This window comes from Notechis scutatus, chromosome 3 (genome assembly GCF_049901735.1).
Source record: "Notechis scutatus isolate UNSWTSFEM ecotype Mainland chromosome 3, rNotScu1.2, whole genome shotgun sequence".
Taxonomy (NCBI): Eukaryota; Metazoa; Chordata; class Lepidosauria; order Squamata; family Elapidae; genus Notechis; species Notechis scutatus.
The window spans coordinates 206,857,969-206,876,180 of NC_142011.1; the positions used below are offsets into that span (position 1 = coordinate 206,857,969).

Here is an 18,212-nt window from a genome sequence, read left to right on the forward strand (position 1 = left end):
GGATATATGAAACTTGACATCATGGAATGATTGAGCCCCCAAAGAGCCTCTTTTGAACTGCAGATAGTCCTTGATTTACAATCATTCATTCAGTGACTGTGCAAATTTACAATAGCACTGAAAAAAAAGTGACTTATGACTGTATTTCACACAACTGTTGCAGCATCTCCATGGTCAACTCATCACAACTGAGGCTCATAGCAACTGACTCATATTTATGACTGTCGGAGTGTCCCAGGGTCCCAAAGGGATCCCCTTTTGCAACCTTCTGAAAAGCAAAGTCCAGAGGGGAGCCAGATTCACTTAACAACTGAATTACTAACTAAAACACAACTGCCGCAATTTGCTTCACAACCAGAAGGCTGTAAAATGCGGCAAAATCCACTTACCGGCTGTCTTACTTAGTGTCAGTCTGTGCTCCATTCAAAATCCAAGAAAAAAATACTTAGACTCCATAGATTAGAGAAAAGAATTCTTTTACTGAAAATGAAGTGGTAGCATCAAGTAGGATTCTGAATCTGAGAAATTAGGCGCGCAGACCACATATACAAAGTGATGAAATTGTTCCCACCCCCCATAGTTCAAAAGATTCTTCCAATTAAAAGTTCTGAATATGATTGTGTGGACATCTTCAGGTGATGATGAGGCCTCTGTCCGTTGACCTTGGCATATTTTGATAAAGGTTTACAGCTGCGCAGAGAAAAGAAAGCTAAGCGAGAAATAGAAACCTAAAAGCAGGAATTTATACTCCCCCCCCCACTCCTCATTTACACAACACAAGAATGTAACACCTCCAGCTCTCTTCCCAGACATTATCCCCCCTCCTCCCCCCGTTACTTATGGCAGCCAAAAGATGCAAAGCAGTAGTAGAAGATCTTGAAGGCTGACACTTAGTGATGGAAATGTGGGGTTCAATTTTGATCGTAAGAATTAAGGAATCCAGCTTGGATGGTTGCTGGAACTTCTGAATTGATTTTTTTGGTGCTTGAGTGTCCATGATGGAATGTTTGAGTCGTAAGAATTAAGGAATCCACCTTGGATGGTTGCTGGAACTTCTGAATTGATTTTTTTGGTACTTGAGTGTCCATGATGGAATGTTTGAGACAGTGACGGTATTCTACCGGTTTGGCCCGGTTCTGCTGAGCTGGTAGTGCTGATGAGCAGCAGTTACTGAACCGGTTCTCTCCAATGTTCTGTGTTGGGCCCACCCGCCTGCCTGGGCTCCCATACTAACCTTTATGTCCTGCTTTGCGATTGCTGTGCGGCAGCTGCTGAAGCATCAGGGAGAGTGCAGGATTGCAGGAGGTAACTCGAAAGGCCTCTGCACCTTCACAAAGTGAGCATTTGGCACGTGCAAAATGAGTGCACACGCGCAACGCACGCCCACCAAGCCACGCCCACCGAACCGGTGGTAAAAAATATTTGAAACGCACCAGTGGTTTGAGAATAGAATAGAGTGGGATTTTGGAGGTCTTCTAGTCCAGCCCCTTGCTCAAGCAGGAGAACGTATACTATTTCAGACAAGTGGCTGTCCAGTCTCTTCTGAAAAACCTCTAGTGATGAACCACCCATGACTTCTAGAGCAGGGGTGTCAAAGTGGATTTCATCAAGGACCAGGCCAGAATTGTAGTTCTCCTCCGTGGGCTGGTGGGAGGAGGGGGAGGAGGGCAGATGGGATGGATGCCTCCTGCAGCACCCTGCCATCCAAAACGGGGCATGGGGGAGCCACTCACGCGCTTGAGACTTTCAAGAAGAGATTGGACTCTCATCTGTCCGAAATGGTGTAGGGTTTCCTTTCTGAGCTGGAGGTTGGACTAGATCAGGGGTTGCCAACCGTTTGGACCTCAGGGACCACCAAACTCATAATTTTAAATCCCACGGACCAGAGACCCTGGGAAAACCCCCCAAAAAGTCTGCAGGAAAATTCCCCACCCCGTTTTCCTACTGATCGGTCATTCTTTATTTGGGATTGCAGGATACACGTCTCCAGCTCTGTTCTCAGAGGGAGGGAGAGGGAGGGAGACTTTGGGCTTCATGCAAGGAAAGCAGCGAAAGCAGCAGAAGTCTTTCTTTCTCTCCCCCAAACTCCACCATGAGCGAGTTACCGGCACCAGCCTCTTGGAGCAGGATGCCTTGCAGGGTCCCAAAGACTCATTTCTGGCGGAGTTTCGGGGAGAGAAAGAAAGACTTTTGGTGCTTTCCTTGCGTGCAGCCAAAAGCAGAAGAAGAAAGAAGCAGAAAGAAGCAGCCCGGTGACCAGGTGAGGCACGTGGGACAAGTGGGGCAAGTTCCCCCCCCCTCCACCCTTTCCCCCCTCCTCTCACTACCTCATGTTGTTCACAATGCAAGCGACACAAGCCTTGTGTTCCCGCAGGCCTGGATTAATTGCTTTGGGGCGTGCTTTGGGGGTGACATTTCTCTGCGCCAAAATTTTCTCATGGACCACCAGTGGTCTTTGGCCCACTGGTTGGTGACCACTGGACTAGATGACCTACAAGGTCCCTTCCAACTCCGATTATCTGTTATCTCTTTTTGGCCTCCCTGGCTTCCAGCATCACTCTGCCAGCCAAAACCAGAGTACCAAAGGCCCGTTTTGGTTGGCAGAGCCACCGTGGGCCAATCCTTTGATATTTCCAGGCTGGCCCCATGGGCCAGATTTAAGCATCCTGTGGGCTGGATCTTGCCTGCGGTCTTTGAGTTTGACATCCATGTTCTACAGCAGGGGTGTCCAACCTTGGCAACTTTAAGACTTGTGGACTTCAACTCCCAGAATTCCTCAGCCAGCTGGCTGAGGAATTCTGGGAGTTGAAGTCCACAAGTCTTAAAGTTGCCAAGGTTGGACACCCCTGTTCTACAGACAACTTCTGTTCCACTGGTTAATTGTCCGCACGGGTAGGAAGTTTCTCCTGAATTCGAGATTGCTTCTCTCTTTGATTAGTTTTCAACCATTGTTTCTTGCCTGCCTTCAGGTGCTTTGGAGAATAATTTGACCTCCTCTTGTAAACCCTCTAGTTTGAAACCAAATTTTGAAGGTGAATTGAAAAAGAGAGCAATTTCCTTCAGATGTGCCGCTGAAAATGCTCTTCTCCTTATTATATCTCCAGCAGTGACTTGACATGTTTACATATTTAATAATGGATGCTTTGGTGTTTTAATTGGCATTCCTTTTCTTAGGTTCTTTGCAAGGCGAACTCTTGTATATATTAAATAAAAATACGCGGGGCTAACGCTAATAATGTTTCAGTACAAATTTCAGGAGCCGAATCTCCTTGAAATACATATTTAAATATGATTTGGAAGGAAAATGTGAGCTTTAGCGGAATCAAAAAGGGGCTTTAGGAGAGGCCTTAGAATTGCAAATTGATGCTGAAATTATGGGTAAAAAGTATTAGTTTTATTTGAATTTGAAACGTACTGGTGGGGAGTCCTTAGAGTTGCAAATGAAGGCAGAAATTACAGTTAAAATGTTCGCTGAATATGAATAATATGAAGGTCTTGGATGGCAAGCACACAGATTTGCTTATCCCGCAGTCAGAAAAGAGAAAATTGGTTTCTGCTAAAAAGAAGCTGTAATTTACTAGGAGCTTATAAGTGGAAAATAGAACCTCCCCCTACCCCTTTCTTTGGAGAGTCCGTGGGGAAATTTTAATCAAAATTTGATATGGCTCCCAACCCCGTGTTGTCACTGCAACATGTTGATCTAAATTGACCTAAAAATTTCGTCTCCAGCTATTTAATTTGTGCAACATAAATGAGGAAGGTAGAATGCAGAACAAAGAGGCTATAAAAAGATAGCTGGTTTGGTCTAGGTGCTGGTCTGGGAACCAGGAGACTGGGAGTTCTAGTCTTGCCTTAGACAGGAAAGCAGCCTGGGTGACTTTGGGCCAACCAATAGGAGATGGTGAGTTCTAGTACACCTTGGGCATGAAAGCCAGGTAGGTGACTTTGGGCCAATCACCAGGAGACTGTGATTTCTACTCCCTCATTAGACAGGAAAGGTGACTGGGTGACCGGGAGATGGGAGTTCTAGTTCACCTTGGGCATGAAAGCCATCTAGGTGACTTCGGGCCAATCACCAGGAAACTCTGAATTCTAGTCTCACCTAAGGCATGAAAGTTGGCTGGGTGTTTATGGGCCAATCACTAGGAGATGGCGAGTTCTAGTTCATCTTGGTCATGAAAGCCATCTAGGTAACTTTGGGTCAATCACTAGGAGACTGTGAATTCTAGTCCCACCTAAGGCATGCAAACCAGCGAGGTGATTTTGGGCCAATCACCAGGAGAATATGTGTTCTAGTCCTGCATTAGGCATGAAAGTTGGCTGGGTAACTTCAGCCAATCACCAGGAGACTGTGAGTTCTAGTCCCACATTAGGTGTGAATTCCAGCTGGGTAACTTTGGGCCAATCATCAGGAGACTGTGAGTTCTAGTCCCACATTAGGCATGAAAGCTGGCTGTGCCAATCACCAGGAGAATATGAGTTCTAGTTGTCCTTTAGGCACAAAATTTGACTGGATGACTTTGGGCCAATCACCAGGAGACTGTGAATTCTAGTTCCCCCTGAGGCACAAACTTTGAGCCAGTCCTCTCTTAGCTCAATGCACCTCACAAGGTTGTTTGTTATTGTGAGTTACATAGGAGGTGGAAAGAGCCATAGATATGTTTTCCTGCCTTGAGTTACTTGATGAGGAACAAGCAAGGCAGGGAAGAACATGTCAGAATATTCATGAACTGGCAGAGACATCATAACAAGGTCAGTCAATGAATAGCATGGCAACAGGTCATCCAATGAGAGCTGAATTTGAAACTGAAGGAGCCTCGGCGTGGCCCTGCAGCTCTGAGTACTGTGCTGAGAGAACTGACGCTATCTGCTCCGAACTCTGAAGTTGCAAACGTGTCTGGACTTGCTTGTCTGTTGAAACTGAGGCTGTTCTCTTCTCTGCTTGTACTTTTGCTTGTAACTACTATCACATTGGAAGAATGTACTATTGGTATTGTACATTTGCTCATGTATTATTATGTATATAAAGAAGTTAATGAATCCTGCTGAATCAGTCATCTGTGTGTGCTTTCTGGATTTGATTTCTGCAATAAACTCTAACAGAAAGAAAGAATTTCATCAATACATGATGAACACTGAACTGGTGTAGAGTTGCAAAGGCTTCCCTGGGCTGAGCTGTTCTCTTTCATTACAGTCCACGGCACTTGGGATGAATGGTCGCCATGGAGTCTCTGCTCGTCGACGTGTGGACGGGGATACAGAGATCGAACCCGGATATGCAAACCCCCCCAGTTTGGAGGAAGCCCCTGTGAAGGTCCCGAGAAGCAAACCAAGTTCTGCAATATTGCCCTTTGCCCAGGTAATTTGCTAAAGAGACTTTCTTTGATATTTCGCTATTAGCGGGTGGCCATGAATCAGTCACTGAAAATGATCCACAATTTTCTCATCTCCACATCCCTCCGGAGAATCCCTCTAACAGAAGGTATTCTGTTGCGAGCCGAAGAATGGAATAATTTTATTTGTTCATTATGGGACACAGTGGCTCAGTGGCTAAAACGCTGAGCTTGTGGATCAGAAAGGTCGGCAGTTCAGCGGTTCGAATCCCTAGTGCCGCGTGTCCGATTGAGCTCCCCAGTGGTGGGATTCAAAAAGTTTTACCACCGGTTTGGTGGGCGTGGCTTGGTGGGGATGCTTTGTGCGCGTGCGCACACTATATGGGCGCACGCATGACAAATGCGCACTTTGCACAGTCGCAGAGGCATTCCAACTCACCTCCTGCAAGCCTGCACTCTCCCAGTCGCTTGAGTATGGGAGCCTGGGTGGGCAGGTGGGCCCAACAGCAGAGCAGTGGAGAGAACCGGTATGGTCTCCGCTGCTCATCGCTGCTACCAGTTCGGCAGAACCAGGCTGAACCAGTAGCATACCACCACTGGAGCTCCTGTTACTTGTCCCAGCTTCTGCCAACCAAAAGCATGTAAAAATGCAAGTAGAAAAATAGGGACCACTTTGGTGGGAAGGGAACAGCGTTCCGTGCGCCTTTGACATTTAGTCATGCCGGCCACATGACCACAGAGATGTCTTCGGACAGCGCTGGCTCTTTGGCTTTGTAATGTAGATGAGCAGCACCCCCTAGAGCCGGAAACGACTAGCACTGATGTGCAAGTGGAACCTTTACCTTTATAGCACAGCACATAGAGGTAGACTTTGACTTGCAAGCATTCATTTAGTGACCATTCAAAGTTACAACAGCACTGGAAAAGTGGCTTATGACCATTGCCGCATCCCCATGGTCACTTGATCAACCTTCAGACAATTGTCTATGGAGATTCTCCATCATCCAGGTCATGGTTGTCTCAAAGGGGTTTTTTTTTGTTTTTTTTTCAAGAGCTCACTGGACTTTCTGGTTTTTCTTGGAAGACATTTTGCTTCTCATCCAAGAAGCTTCTTCAGCTCTGACAGGATAGTGGGGAAATGGAAGCATTTATATTTCTTACAGACAGCTGATCATTTGCATTCTTTTGGAGAGCCACTGAGGCCACCTGGAGGTTTATCTGTGTCCTCAGGGTCACCTGAGTTGTGCAAATGGGTGTTAAACCTTCTTGGAACTGTTGAAAGGGGTGCGTTGTAGATAGATATCTGTAACGGTATCTTTTCAGCAATTCCAAGAAAGCTCCACACCCATTTGTACGACTCAGATTGCTCCTGTAACACAGATAAACCTCCAAGTGGCCTCAACAACTCTCTAAAAATGCCAATGATCAGCTGTCTGCAAGGAATATGAATCCTTCCATTCCTAAACCATCTGGTTAGAGCTGAAGAAGCTTCTAGGATAAAAAGTGAAATTTAAAGAAAAACCAGAAAGTTCAGTTGCCTCTTGGGGAAAGAAAAACACCTTTGGGACTTCAGACAATTGACAACTGGATCATATTTACGAAAGTTGGAATGTCCTGGGGCCAGGTGATCACCTTTTGTGACCATTCCAGCTGCCTTGTGACCAGAAAAGCCAAGGGGGAAATCCAGATTTGCTTAATGAACATAAGTTTCACTTAACAACTATGTATATGTACATTGTAACATTGAGCGTTATCTAACAAAATAAAATTCAATGGTGAAAAAAAAAAAAGGTTCTACATCTAGAGAAAAAGCCCAAATGTACAGGTAGAGTATATGTAGTACCTGGCTCAATAGTAGTAACTGTGAGAGGGTCCTAGTGGACAACCATTTAAATATGAGCCAGCTGTGTGTGGCAGCAGCCAAAAAAGGCAATGCAATCCTTAACTTGCATTAACAGAGGGATACAATCAAGATCAAGTGAGATACTAATACCACTCTACAAAGCCTTAGTAAGACCACACCTAGGGTACTGCATGCAGTTTTGGTCTCCACGATGCAAAAAAGATGTTGAGACTCTAGAAAGAGTGCACAGAAGAGCAACGAAGAGGATTAGGGTGCTGAAGGCTAAAACATAGGAAGAATGGTTGCAGGAATTGGGTATGTCTGGTTTAATTACCCCCAAACAGTGATAATTTTCCGGTGCAGGAGCGATGCGGCGCTTATTTGCAGCTGGACAATAGAGAGAGAGAGAGAGTGGCTTTTTGGGAAAAGGAAGGGAAGGGAAAGCTTACAAAATATTGCTTAATTGCAGCAGGAACTCTGCTTAAATTCTGGCTGGCTGGCGGCGGTTTGATTTGGTGCAGTGAGTCGCCGATAATTAAACTGCTGGATCTTTGGAGTGAAAATCTTGGCAAACAACTGAGCACTGCTTTTAGTGTTTTATCACACACACACACACACACACACACACATACACGGATGTTAATTAAAGAGAGAAATGCCAGCCATTTAACAGAGATGGTTTGTGCTCCGAGAAAGGTCAGAACACAGCGTGGATTGGAAGAAAATTTATTTCTCCTCCACCCACCCACCTTAAGGGCAGTGGGGGTTTTACTGGAACAAGCTGGGTTATTGTGGGGGTGCGGTGTCCAGAGTACTCCCTAAAAATACTCTTTTTTAAAAAAAAAACACCAGTTTTTATTCATTTGTAATATAGTTTATAATATAATTTTATTCATTCATAATGGGATGCAGTGGCTCAGGGGCTAAGACAGGTCAACAGTTTGCGCCGCGTCACGGAGTGAGCTCCCATTACTTGTCTCAGCTTCTGCCAACCTAGCAGTTCAAAAGCATGTAAAAATGCACACAGAAAAATAGGGACCACTTTGGTGGGAAGGTAACAGCATTCTGTGCACCTTCGGCATTGAGTCATGCCGGCCACATGACCACGGAGACATCTTCGGACAGCGCTGGCTCTTTGGTTTTGTAATGGAGATGAGCACCGCCCCCTAGAGCCGGAAACCACAAGCACATATGTGCGAGGGGAACCTTTACCTTTACTTAATATAGCATACAAAGAAAATACAAAAGGGAATAATAGGAAAATAGAGAAGGGAAAAGCAAAGGGAAAGAGAAAGGGGAAAAAAAAAAGGCATTGACTTCTGATTCCCTTTGGTGATGTAGAATAAGATAACATTAACCCTCAACTTTTTACTTTTACATAATAGTATAAACTAGCCATTTGTATAACAATAAATCTATCCAATCGGCAACACCCTAAATCAAAGTTTCATTTTTCCCACCTCAAGCACAAAGTCCAGAAGTGGGTTCCAAGTAGGAATAAAAATATTTATATTTTCCCACCTCAAGCACAAAATCCGGAAGCAGTTTCCAAGCAGAAATAACAGTATTTATATTTTTCCACCCGAAGCACCAAGTCCAGAAATGGTTTCCAAGTAGAAATAACAGTATTTATATTTTACCACCCCAAGCACAAAGCCCAGAAGCGGTTTCCAGGTAGAAATAAAAGTATTTATATATTTTTTTTTCTTTGATCAAAACAGTACATTTGGATACTTCAGTTTCAATACATTTTGTCCTCGACTAACCACAGTTCATTTAATGATTTTGAACAAACTTTGGTTTACAACAGCCCTGAAAAAAGTGACGTATGGCCGTTTTTCACACCTACATTTGTTGCAAAAATCTGCATGGTCAGATGATTAAAATTCACAAGCTTGGCAAACTGACTCGTATTTATGACAGTGGCAGCCATAAGTTGCAACCTTCTGACAAGCAAAGTCAACAGGGAAGCCAGATTCTCACAACAGTCATGTGGCTAATTTAACAACTGCAGTGATTCACTTAACCATAATTGCAAGAAAAGTTGTGAAATGGGGCAAAAGGAAGTGCCTCGCTTAACAAGCAGAAGTTTTGGGCTCAATTGTGGTCATAAGCAGGGGTGGGATTCAAATTTTTAACAACCGGTTCTGTGGGCGTGGCTTAGGTGATGGGCGTGGCTTGGTGGTCATGTGACTGGGTGGACATGGCTTGGTGGTCATGTTATTGGCTGGGTGTGGCCAACTCAATATCACTCACATCGAGGCACATGACTCATGACTTTGGGAATGCTACAACCGTCGTAAGTGTGAAAAATGGTCATAAGTCACTTTTTTCAGTGCCATTGTAACTTTGAATGGTCACTCCACACAAGCAAAGTACCAGCAAAGGAGGGGGAAAAAAACTCCAGAGAAGTTCCTGAAACAGGAAGTCTAGTCCTGCCAAGAATGTAATAAGGGTTAACGGAGAGGCAGTTTCTGTAAGCAACACCAGAATGTTTCCTTCCTGCCTTCCTTACAGGATTAGCCCAGTAATTTCTTCTAACAACCGGTTCTCTGAACTGCTTAGAATGTTAACAACTGCTTCTAGCAAATAGGTGTGAACTGGTAGAATCGCACCCCTGGTCATAAGTCAAGGACTTCCTCTATAATGGAATGCTAGTCATCGCCTCTGGGATGTAAATTAAACCCTAATTTTAAACTTTATGCACAGAATTGGGCCATACCATAAATGTGCAGTTAGTCCTTGACTTATAGAATTCTTTATTTATTGACCAAGTGTGATTGGACACACAAGAAATTTGTCTTGGTGCAAATGCTCTCAGCATACATAAAATAAAAAGATACATTCATCAAGAGTCGAGAATCATAAGGTAATAACAGTCCTAGGGTACAATAAGCAATCAAATCATACTAGGAAACAGTCCATATAAATAGTAAGGATACAAGCCACAAAGTTACAGTCATACAGTCACAAGTGGGAGGGGAGGGGCGATAAGGAGTGATGAGAAGATTAATAGTAATAGTAGTGCAGACTTTGTAAATAGTTGGACAGTGTTGAGGGAATTATTTGTTTAGCAGAGTGATGGTGTTCAGGGAAAAACTGTCCTTGTGTCTAGTTGTTCTGGTGTACAGTACTCTATAGCATCGTTTTGAGGGAAGGAGTTGAAACAGTTTATGTCCGGGATGTGAGGGGTCTGTAAATATTTTCACAGCCCTCTTTTTGACTCGTGCAGTATACAGGTCCTCCATGGAAGGCAGGCTGGTATCCATTGTTTTTTCTGCAGCCCTAATTATCCTCTGGAGTCTGTGTCTGTCCTGTTGGGTTGCAGAACCAAACCAGACAGTTATAGAGGTGCAGATGACAGACTCAGTCATTCCTCTGTATCAGCAGCTCCTTATGACCACATTTGAGCTCAAAATTTTCATTGGGAAGCAAGGCATTTGTTGTGAGCGTTGCTCCACTTTCTTTGCTACCATCATTAAATGAGTCGTGTCGCCGTTCAGCAAATCTGGCTTCTCCCATTGAGACTGACATGTCAGAAGCCAGTGGGGAAGGTTACATTCAGTGGGTTTTGCCCCATTTTACGACCTTTCTTGCCCCAGTTGTTAAGTGAATCACTGCAGTTGTTAAGTTAGTAACCCGGTTGTTAAGCGAATCTGGCTTCCCCGTTGACTGTGCCAGTCAGAAGGTCACAAAAGGGGATCACATCACACACACACACACACACACACACACACAGACACTGGGACACTGCAAACATCATAAGTACATGCCAGTTGCCAAGCGTCCAAATTTTGATCATGTCGTAAGTGTGAAAAGTGTGTCCTCATTGTGAGTTGTGTTGGGGTATGTGTGCTCAAAGGGAGGCTCAGCCAATCTCATTGTACAGATGTTGTACTCTGACAATAAAAGGTAATAATAATAACAAAAGCAAACATAATATGAGGAATTGGCTATTTTTCCCACTATCCAAGGACTTCTTCTGAGAAGGAGAGTCGGTGGCAAAAAATGAATTATATTATATTAGTCTAAAAGGTCCTCCCATAATTCAGTTGAAGGGAGCATGTAGGTGTGTAGTGTCAGTGTTCTCCTGCTTATAAGGGTTTGGTATGGTCAGTAGGTCTTGTGATGAGGAGGTCACATGAGGTGAGGGTCATGTCAGATGAAGTTCTTGTGAATGGTCAGGTGTGGGCTGCATCAAGTGAGGGTCTTGTATGGGTCTTGTGATAGGTTAGGTGTGGATAACATCTGGTGAGGATCTTATGATGGGGAGATCACATCAGGTGAGAGTCTTCTGATGGGTCAGGTGTAGGTGTCAAGTGAGGGTCTTCTGATGGGTCAGGTGTGGGTCACATTAAGTGAGGGTCTTGTGATGGGAAGGTCAGGTTAGGCTCATGCCAGGTGAGGTTCTTCTGATGGATCAGGTATGGGTCACATCAGGTGAGGGTCTTGTGATAGGAAGGTCAGGTTAGTGTCTTGTCAGGTGAGATTCTTCTGATGGGTCAGGTGTGGGTTTCATCAAGTGAGGGTCTTGTATGGGTCTTGTGATAGGTTAGGTGTGGCTAATGCCTGGTGAGGATCTTATGATGGGTCTTGTGATGGGGAGATCATGGCAAGTGAGAGCCTTGTGATGGGTCAGGTGTAGGTGTCAAGTTGAAGGTCTAGTGATGGGTCAGGTGTGGGTGTGTCAAGTGAGGGTCTTATGATAAGTCTTCTGATGGGTCTTGTGATGGAAACAAACTTTGCTTACCTAGAGTTGGGCACTCCAGCATTGTCTAGATTGGCCCAAGGTGGTTTGTGAACCTTCAGGAGATCTAAAGATCTACAACCCAGATCCAAGTTCAACAGATCCTTCTAACTTCATCTATTTGCCAGGGGGTCGATCTTTGGCCTCCCTCTTTTAGCAGGGCAAGTTCTGAGATAATTAGAGCAAGTCCATCATGTCAAGCCACATTGCAAGATAATTACACATATTTCATTCCCAAATTGCATATTGCGGAAGGAGGTGTCGCCAGTTAGAGGATAAATTATGGCTCGTGTTTCTGGCTGGGTGTGTGTGTGTGTCTTTGTGTATGTGGTGGGTTTTGAGCTAATGATATTGTGCAAAGAGGGGTGAATTCAGAATGTTTGAGAAACCGGGAAGCTTTCAAGAGTGCAAATCCTTCTGCTTTGAAATAATTTGTATTTGCTTTCCCATCCCAAATTCCTGTTTGCAGTTAGGATATTCAGCCTGGCAAACCGAGTCCTCAGTAAGTTATTTACGGATTACAGAAGGGAGCAGGGCTAAATTGTCAAAAGAGAAAAATGTCTTATCAAAACCAAGGCAGCTGATATTAGAAAGCAAAAGCAGCCCTCAAGGATTCCATAAATATGTTTCCTTCTCTTGCTTCGGTAGGAAGAGCGCTCAAGGAATTCACTCAAAGGTTATCTGCTGTCTCCTTGAATTAGAATATCAGAATAGAATAGAGCTGGAAAGGACCTTTGAGGTCTTCTAGTCCAACCCCCTGCTCAAGCCAGAGAACCTATACTATTTCAGACAAGCGGCTGTCCAATCTTTTCTTTAAAACTTCCAGTATTGGAGCACCCAGAAATTCTGGTGGCAAGCTGTTCCACTGGTTAATTATCCTCACTGTGAGGAAGTTTCTCTTCAATTCCTGGTTGCTTCTCTCCTTGATTAGTTTCCATCCATTGCTTCTTGTCTTGCCTTCTGATGTTTTGCAAAATAAGTTGACCCCCTCTTCTTTGTGGCAGCCCCTCAAATACTGAAAGACTGCTATCATGTCCCCCCAGTCCTTCTTTTCTCTAGACTAGCCAAACCCAAACCCTGCAACCGTTCTTCATAAGTTTTAGTTTTCGGGCCTTTAATCATCTTAGTTGTTCCTCTTTGCAATTTTTCAAAGTCTCAACATCTTTTTTGTAATGTGTTGACCAAAACTGGATACGGTATTCCAGGTGTGGCCTTACTAAGGCTTTATAAAGAGGTACTAAAATAAAAATACTTTATTAAACAAATCTATACAAATACAATAAAATCAAACTTTCCGCTTATCGCAACTTAAGCCAAACGGTGTTCACTCATTCTGACATCTCTCAAATTATGTGAAATACTCTTTCACAATTATTACATTAAACATATAATACAAAGTTTCATCTAATTATATATTACAAATCTAGTTACATACAATATTACTAGTTTCTGTCATACCTTTTTATTTGACTTTGTTTTATTAATTTCATGTCTATCTTCTAGCCAATTGTACCAACAATTCCAAATCTCGTAATATTCTGGTTCCTCTTTATTTTTAAGTTCCAGTGATAGCCTGTTCATTTCTGTGCATTCCAAAACTTTTTTTATGATCAGGGGGAGTATTTCTACATTTCCAGTTTTGGCCAAAGGCAAGCCTTGCCGCAGTTAAAATGTGGAGTATAATAGTGATTTTTTTTTTTTTTACTTATCTTTTGTTTTAGAATTCCTAATAAAAATATTTCTGGTTTCCGTTCAATTTTAACTTTAGTGATTTCTTCAAGCCGATTACTAATTTTCCTCCAATACTGTACGTGATTTTGATTCTATGCCTCTGTTTATACAACCAAGGACTGTATTAGCTTTTTTGGCTGCTGCCATACACGGCTGGCTCATGTTTAAGTGATTGTCGACTAGGACTCCAAATCGCAGTTATTGTTTTTGAGCCGGGTTTCGCCTAATACTGTACTTGTAGCTTTGTTTTTTTCTGCCTAACTGTAAAATCTTGCTTTTCTCCACATTGAATTTCATTTTGTTGGATAGGGACCATTGTTCAAGTCATTACTAGAACCATCGCTGGAAGGTCTATGCTAAATTCTTCTCTTGTATTCCTCTGTGACTTCTACCATTCCAGGATGGGCTTTATAATCCCAATATTCCCAGTCTGGATAAACGGCCTTTCTCCTTCAGGATTGTTTGCTCTTGTTCCTCTTACCCTTCTTCTTGAGATTATAGCCACAGGAAGATTTGGAAGGCAGCTAAGTAAATCTAATTTTTGAAACAAGCACATATGTAGCTCATGACTCTTGATGGGCAAATATTTATACTATGTCTGGCAAGAGGGCACGATGGCCTTTCTGTGCTGTGGAGATTGAAATCCCCTATCTCAAGATCTACATTTAACTGGGAAGTTACTACAGTGCAAACTAAGGTTCCAAATTATAGAATCATGAAAAGGGAGGGAGGGAGGGAGGAAAGGAAGGATGGAAGGGAGGGAAGGAGGGAGTTCTCTGAGCTTGGTGGTTTTCTTGCAGACATTTCATCATCCAACTAGGTAACATCATCAGTGCTAGAAGGAGGTAGGATTTGTGAAGAGGAGGAGGATGGGAGGAAGTGGAAGGGAGGAGGATGAAGAGGATTGTGGGGTCCTTGGTGCTCTTTGAGTTTGTTGATTTTCTTGCACATGTTTCATTACCCAACTAGGTAACACCTTCAGTGCTGAAGGAAGTGGTGCTTGTGCCTTCTAGCACTGCTGATGTTCTCTAGTTGGGTAATTAAGTTTCTTCAAGAAAACCATCAAGCTTGGTGAGCACCAAGGACCCCACGGTTCTCCTCCTCCTCCTCCTCCTCCCCACAAACTCCACTCCCTTCTAGCACTGATGATGTTTGGGTAATGAAACATCTGCAAGAAAACCACCAAGGACCTCAACCCTCAGCTACGAATCTTCTCTCCCATCGATACAATCTCTGCTGCAACCGAATGCTGGTATGTGGACCCCACCCATGCCAAAGCGGTTTTCACATTCTGTCTCCTGTCTTTTCTTCCTTTGGGTCACTCAGTGGACGGCAACTGGAATGCCTGGTCCAGCTGGAGTTCCTGTTCCACCTCCTGCTCCAATGGCACCCAGCAGCGGACGCGGGAGTGCAACGGACCTTCGTACGGAGGGGCGGAGTGCCAGGGGCCCTGGGTCGAGTCCCGAGACTGTTTCCTTCGGCAGTGTCCAGGTGGGTTTCATGGGGAACCCCTCCCAAGTTGAGATCTTTGGAGACCAGGGACGGAATGGAAGATTTATGTGGTATCATGGGTGGGCAATACATTTGGGAGGAAGAGCGATTAGATAGACAGAAATAGATGAGATAGATGAAACGAAAGAAAGAGTGATAGTAAGATGAAAGAGAGAGAGAGAGATGGATACAAAAAGAAAGAGAGATAGAGAAACATATACAGAGATAGAGAGAGAGATTCACAGATGTTGAGCTATTGTCTCAATGAAGATTATACAAAATGTGTCAATATTCCTATCGTGTACATAGTCCTCAACTTTGGACTGGTTGCTTCAACACCATTTGAAGTTTGGCCCCAAAAATCTACTTATGACTCATTTCAAAGTTATGACAGTCTCTCTCTCTCCCTCCCTCCCTCTCCCCCCTGTCTCTTTCTCTCTCTCTCTCTCTGTCCCTCTCTGCTCCCCCACCTCTCTCTCACACACACACTGCTGTCACATGATTGCATTGGGGCCTTTACAACCATTTGTAGCATCCTGCTCACCTTTACAACCATTTGTAGCATCCTGTGGTCATGGGACCCCAATTTTTGACATTTTTTTACCCATTTCTGGTATTTACTTCCAATTTCCACCACCACCTCCCAAAAAATCCATTGGTTGAAACGAATTTGCTTAGTCACCACAGCATTCACTTTAATGACTGCCCCAAAAATGTCCAAAATAATCAGATTTGGTCCCGTGATGCCTAGACCTTTAACCACAAGGACTTATGACCATAACTCTGGGTTCAATGATGGTTGTAAGTCGAAACTACCCATAATAGACTTAGGTACACTTTCTCATTGAGGGCAGTTCACCTTTTGCTCTTGTTAAACATACAAAAAGATGACATGGAAGAACTGAAGGACTCAATGATCAGGAAACCAACATTTATGTTGGCTTGTTGTGTCTTTCAAATGTAAACTGATCTACATTCTTTGAAAAGTCTTCATCCCACTCAGATACAACTAAGTCTAGTGCCACCTGGTGTCTAAACTGTATTAATGACATCATATTTTGGTTTTTGGGAAAATGAGGGAAGGCACATTGCTTTGAAAGTCTCCCTTTCCCATAATATATCTTCTCTAAAAGCAGAACTTCCATGCTTCTTAGAAGAATTTTTTAAAGATTTTGAAACTTCAGCCCAAACTTTTTCTCCAGATGGAACTGCCTCGATTTTAGTTTACTTTACTTTATTGTCATTGCACCTCGTACCATCTTCAGTGCACATCATGGCCATGGAAAAAAACACAAACGCACATCCTTCACACTCCACACATTGAATTGAAAACCCTGACACCACATCAACACTGTACAGTAGAATTCAACAGAGCTATTGCCCTGGGATAGAAGCTGTTTTTCAGCCTATTTATCCTTGTTTTTATTGTCCTGTACCATCTGCCAGATGGTAATAGTTCAAAAAAAGGGTGCCCCCAGGATGAGATGGATCTTTGAGAATGTTTTGAACTTTCTTAAGGCAGCGGGAGCTATAAAGCTCTTCCAAAGAGGAGAGAGAGCAACCAATGACCCTCTGGGCAATGATGTTCACCCTCTGGAGTGCTTTCCTATCTGCCACTGTGCAATTGGCAAACCATATACAGGTGCAGGAAGTTAAGATACCCTCTCTGATGCAGCGGTAGAAGGTCACCAGCAGTTTTCCATTCAGTTGTTGTTTCCTGAGAAGCCTCAGGTAGTCTAATCTCTGCTGGGCCCTTTTGACCAGGGTGAGCATCCCAGGTCAGGTCCTCTTTTATGGTAACACCCAGAAACTTAAAGCTGGCCACTTGCTCCACTCGGTCTCCATTGATAAGCAAGGGCTAGATGTCTGATCTGTTCCTTCTATGGTCCACTATAAGCTCCTTGGTCTTAATGGTGTTGAGGACCAAGTTATTGTCTTGAACTATGAGATGGGTGACATATACATGCAACATACAAGGAAACATCCCAGAGTTGCTTTTTAAAGAAGCAACTGGATTTTCTGGTTTTTATTTGAAGACATTTCGCTTCTCAAGTGAAGAAGCTTCTTCAGCTCTGACTGGATGGTGGGGAAAGGAAGGATTTATATTCCTTGCAGACAGAGCTGGTCATTTGCATCCTTTTAGAGGGTTGTTGAGGCCACTTGGAGGTTTATCTGTGTCCTCAGGGGCACCTGAGTAGTGCAAAATTGCCTTAGTCAAAATTGAACAGCCCTCTCTCAACAGAGAAGGAGGGTCAAAGCATCACCTAATCCCAGTCTACAACACAGTCCTTTCAGCAGTTCCAAGAAGACTCCACGCCCATTTGCACCACTCAGGTGGCCTCTGAGGACATGGACAAACCTCCAAGTGGCCTCAACGACTGTCTAAAAGGATGCAAATGACCAGCTGTCTGCAATGGTTGTAAGTGTGAAAAACAACTGTGCCACTTTTTCAGTGGCGTTGTAACTCTGAAGGGTCACTAAATGAACCATTGTAAATTGAGGACTACCTATATTGAATTTAAGCATTTATGGAGATTCTCAATCATCCAGGTTTTGTTTGTCCCAAAGGTGATTTTTTTTTTTCCAAAAGGCAACTGGACTTCCTTGGTCTTTCTCCTTGGAAAACATTTTGCTTGTCATCCGAAAAGCCCTTGACTGCAGAACTGAAGAAGCTTCTGGAATGAAAAGTGAAATGTTTTCCAAGGAGAAAAACCGAGAAAGTCCAGTTGCCTTAAAAAAATAAAAAATAAAAGTACATTTGAGATCGACTTGAAGCTCATTTATTAGTTGCAGGCATTGCCTTTGCAGGCCTGGTGTTCTTTCGGCCTTCCTTTTCTGTAGGAATGTTGCAACACGCTTCTTGTCATTTTTGTCCTTCTGCTGCAGTGGATGGAAAATGGCAGGTCTGGGGTCCTTGGGGAAGCTGTACTGCCACCTGTGGAGGGGGAACCCAGAAACGTGACCGTGTGTGCTATGGTCCTTTCTTCGGAGGAGAGCCATGTCAAGGTCCCAAGGAAGAATTCAAGCAATGCAATGAACGGAGGTGTCCAGGTAAGTGGCTGAGAAT

At 43.7% G+C, this 18,212-nt stretch overlaps 1 protein-coding gene across 1 annotated transcript in view; it reads left to right on the top strand.

Moving 5' to 3' along the window:
- ADGRB1 (adhesion G protein-coupled receptor B1) overlaps nucleotides 1-18,212 on the top strand; it is a 380,456-nt gene that overhangs the window by 181,649 nt on the left and 180,595 nt on the right. Inside the window, exons 6-8 of the mRNA XM_087958904.1 lie at nucleotides 5,195-5,357; nucleotides 14,970-15,145; nucleotides 18,032-18,196. Of these exons, the coding sequence (XP_087815030.1) occupies nucleotides 5,195-5,357; nucleotides 14,970-15,145; nucleotides 18,032-18,196 (504 nt within the window). The remainder of the gene's footprint in view (nucleotides 1-5,194; nucleotides 5,358-14,969; nucleotides 15,146-18,031; nucleotides 18,197-18,212) is intronic.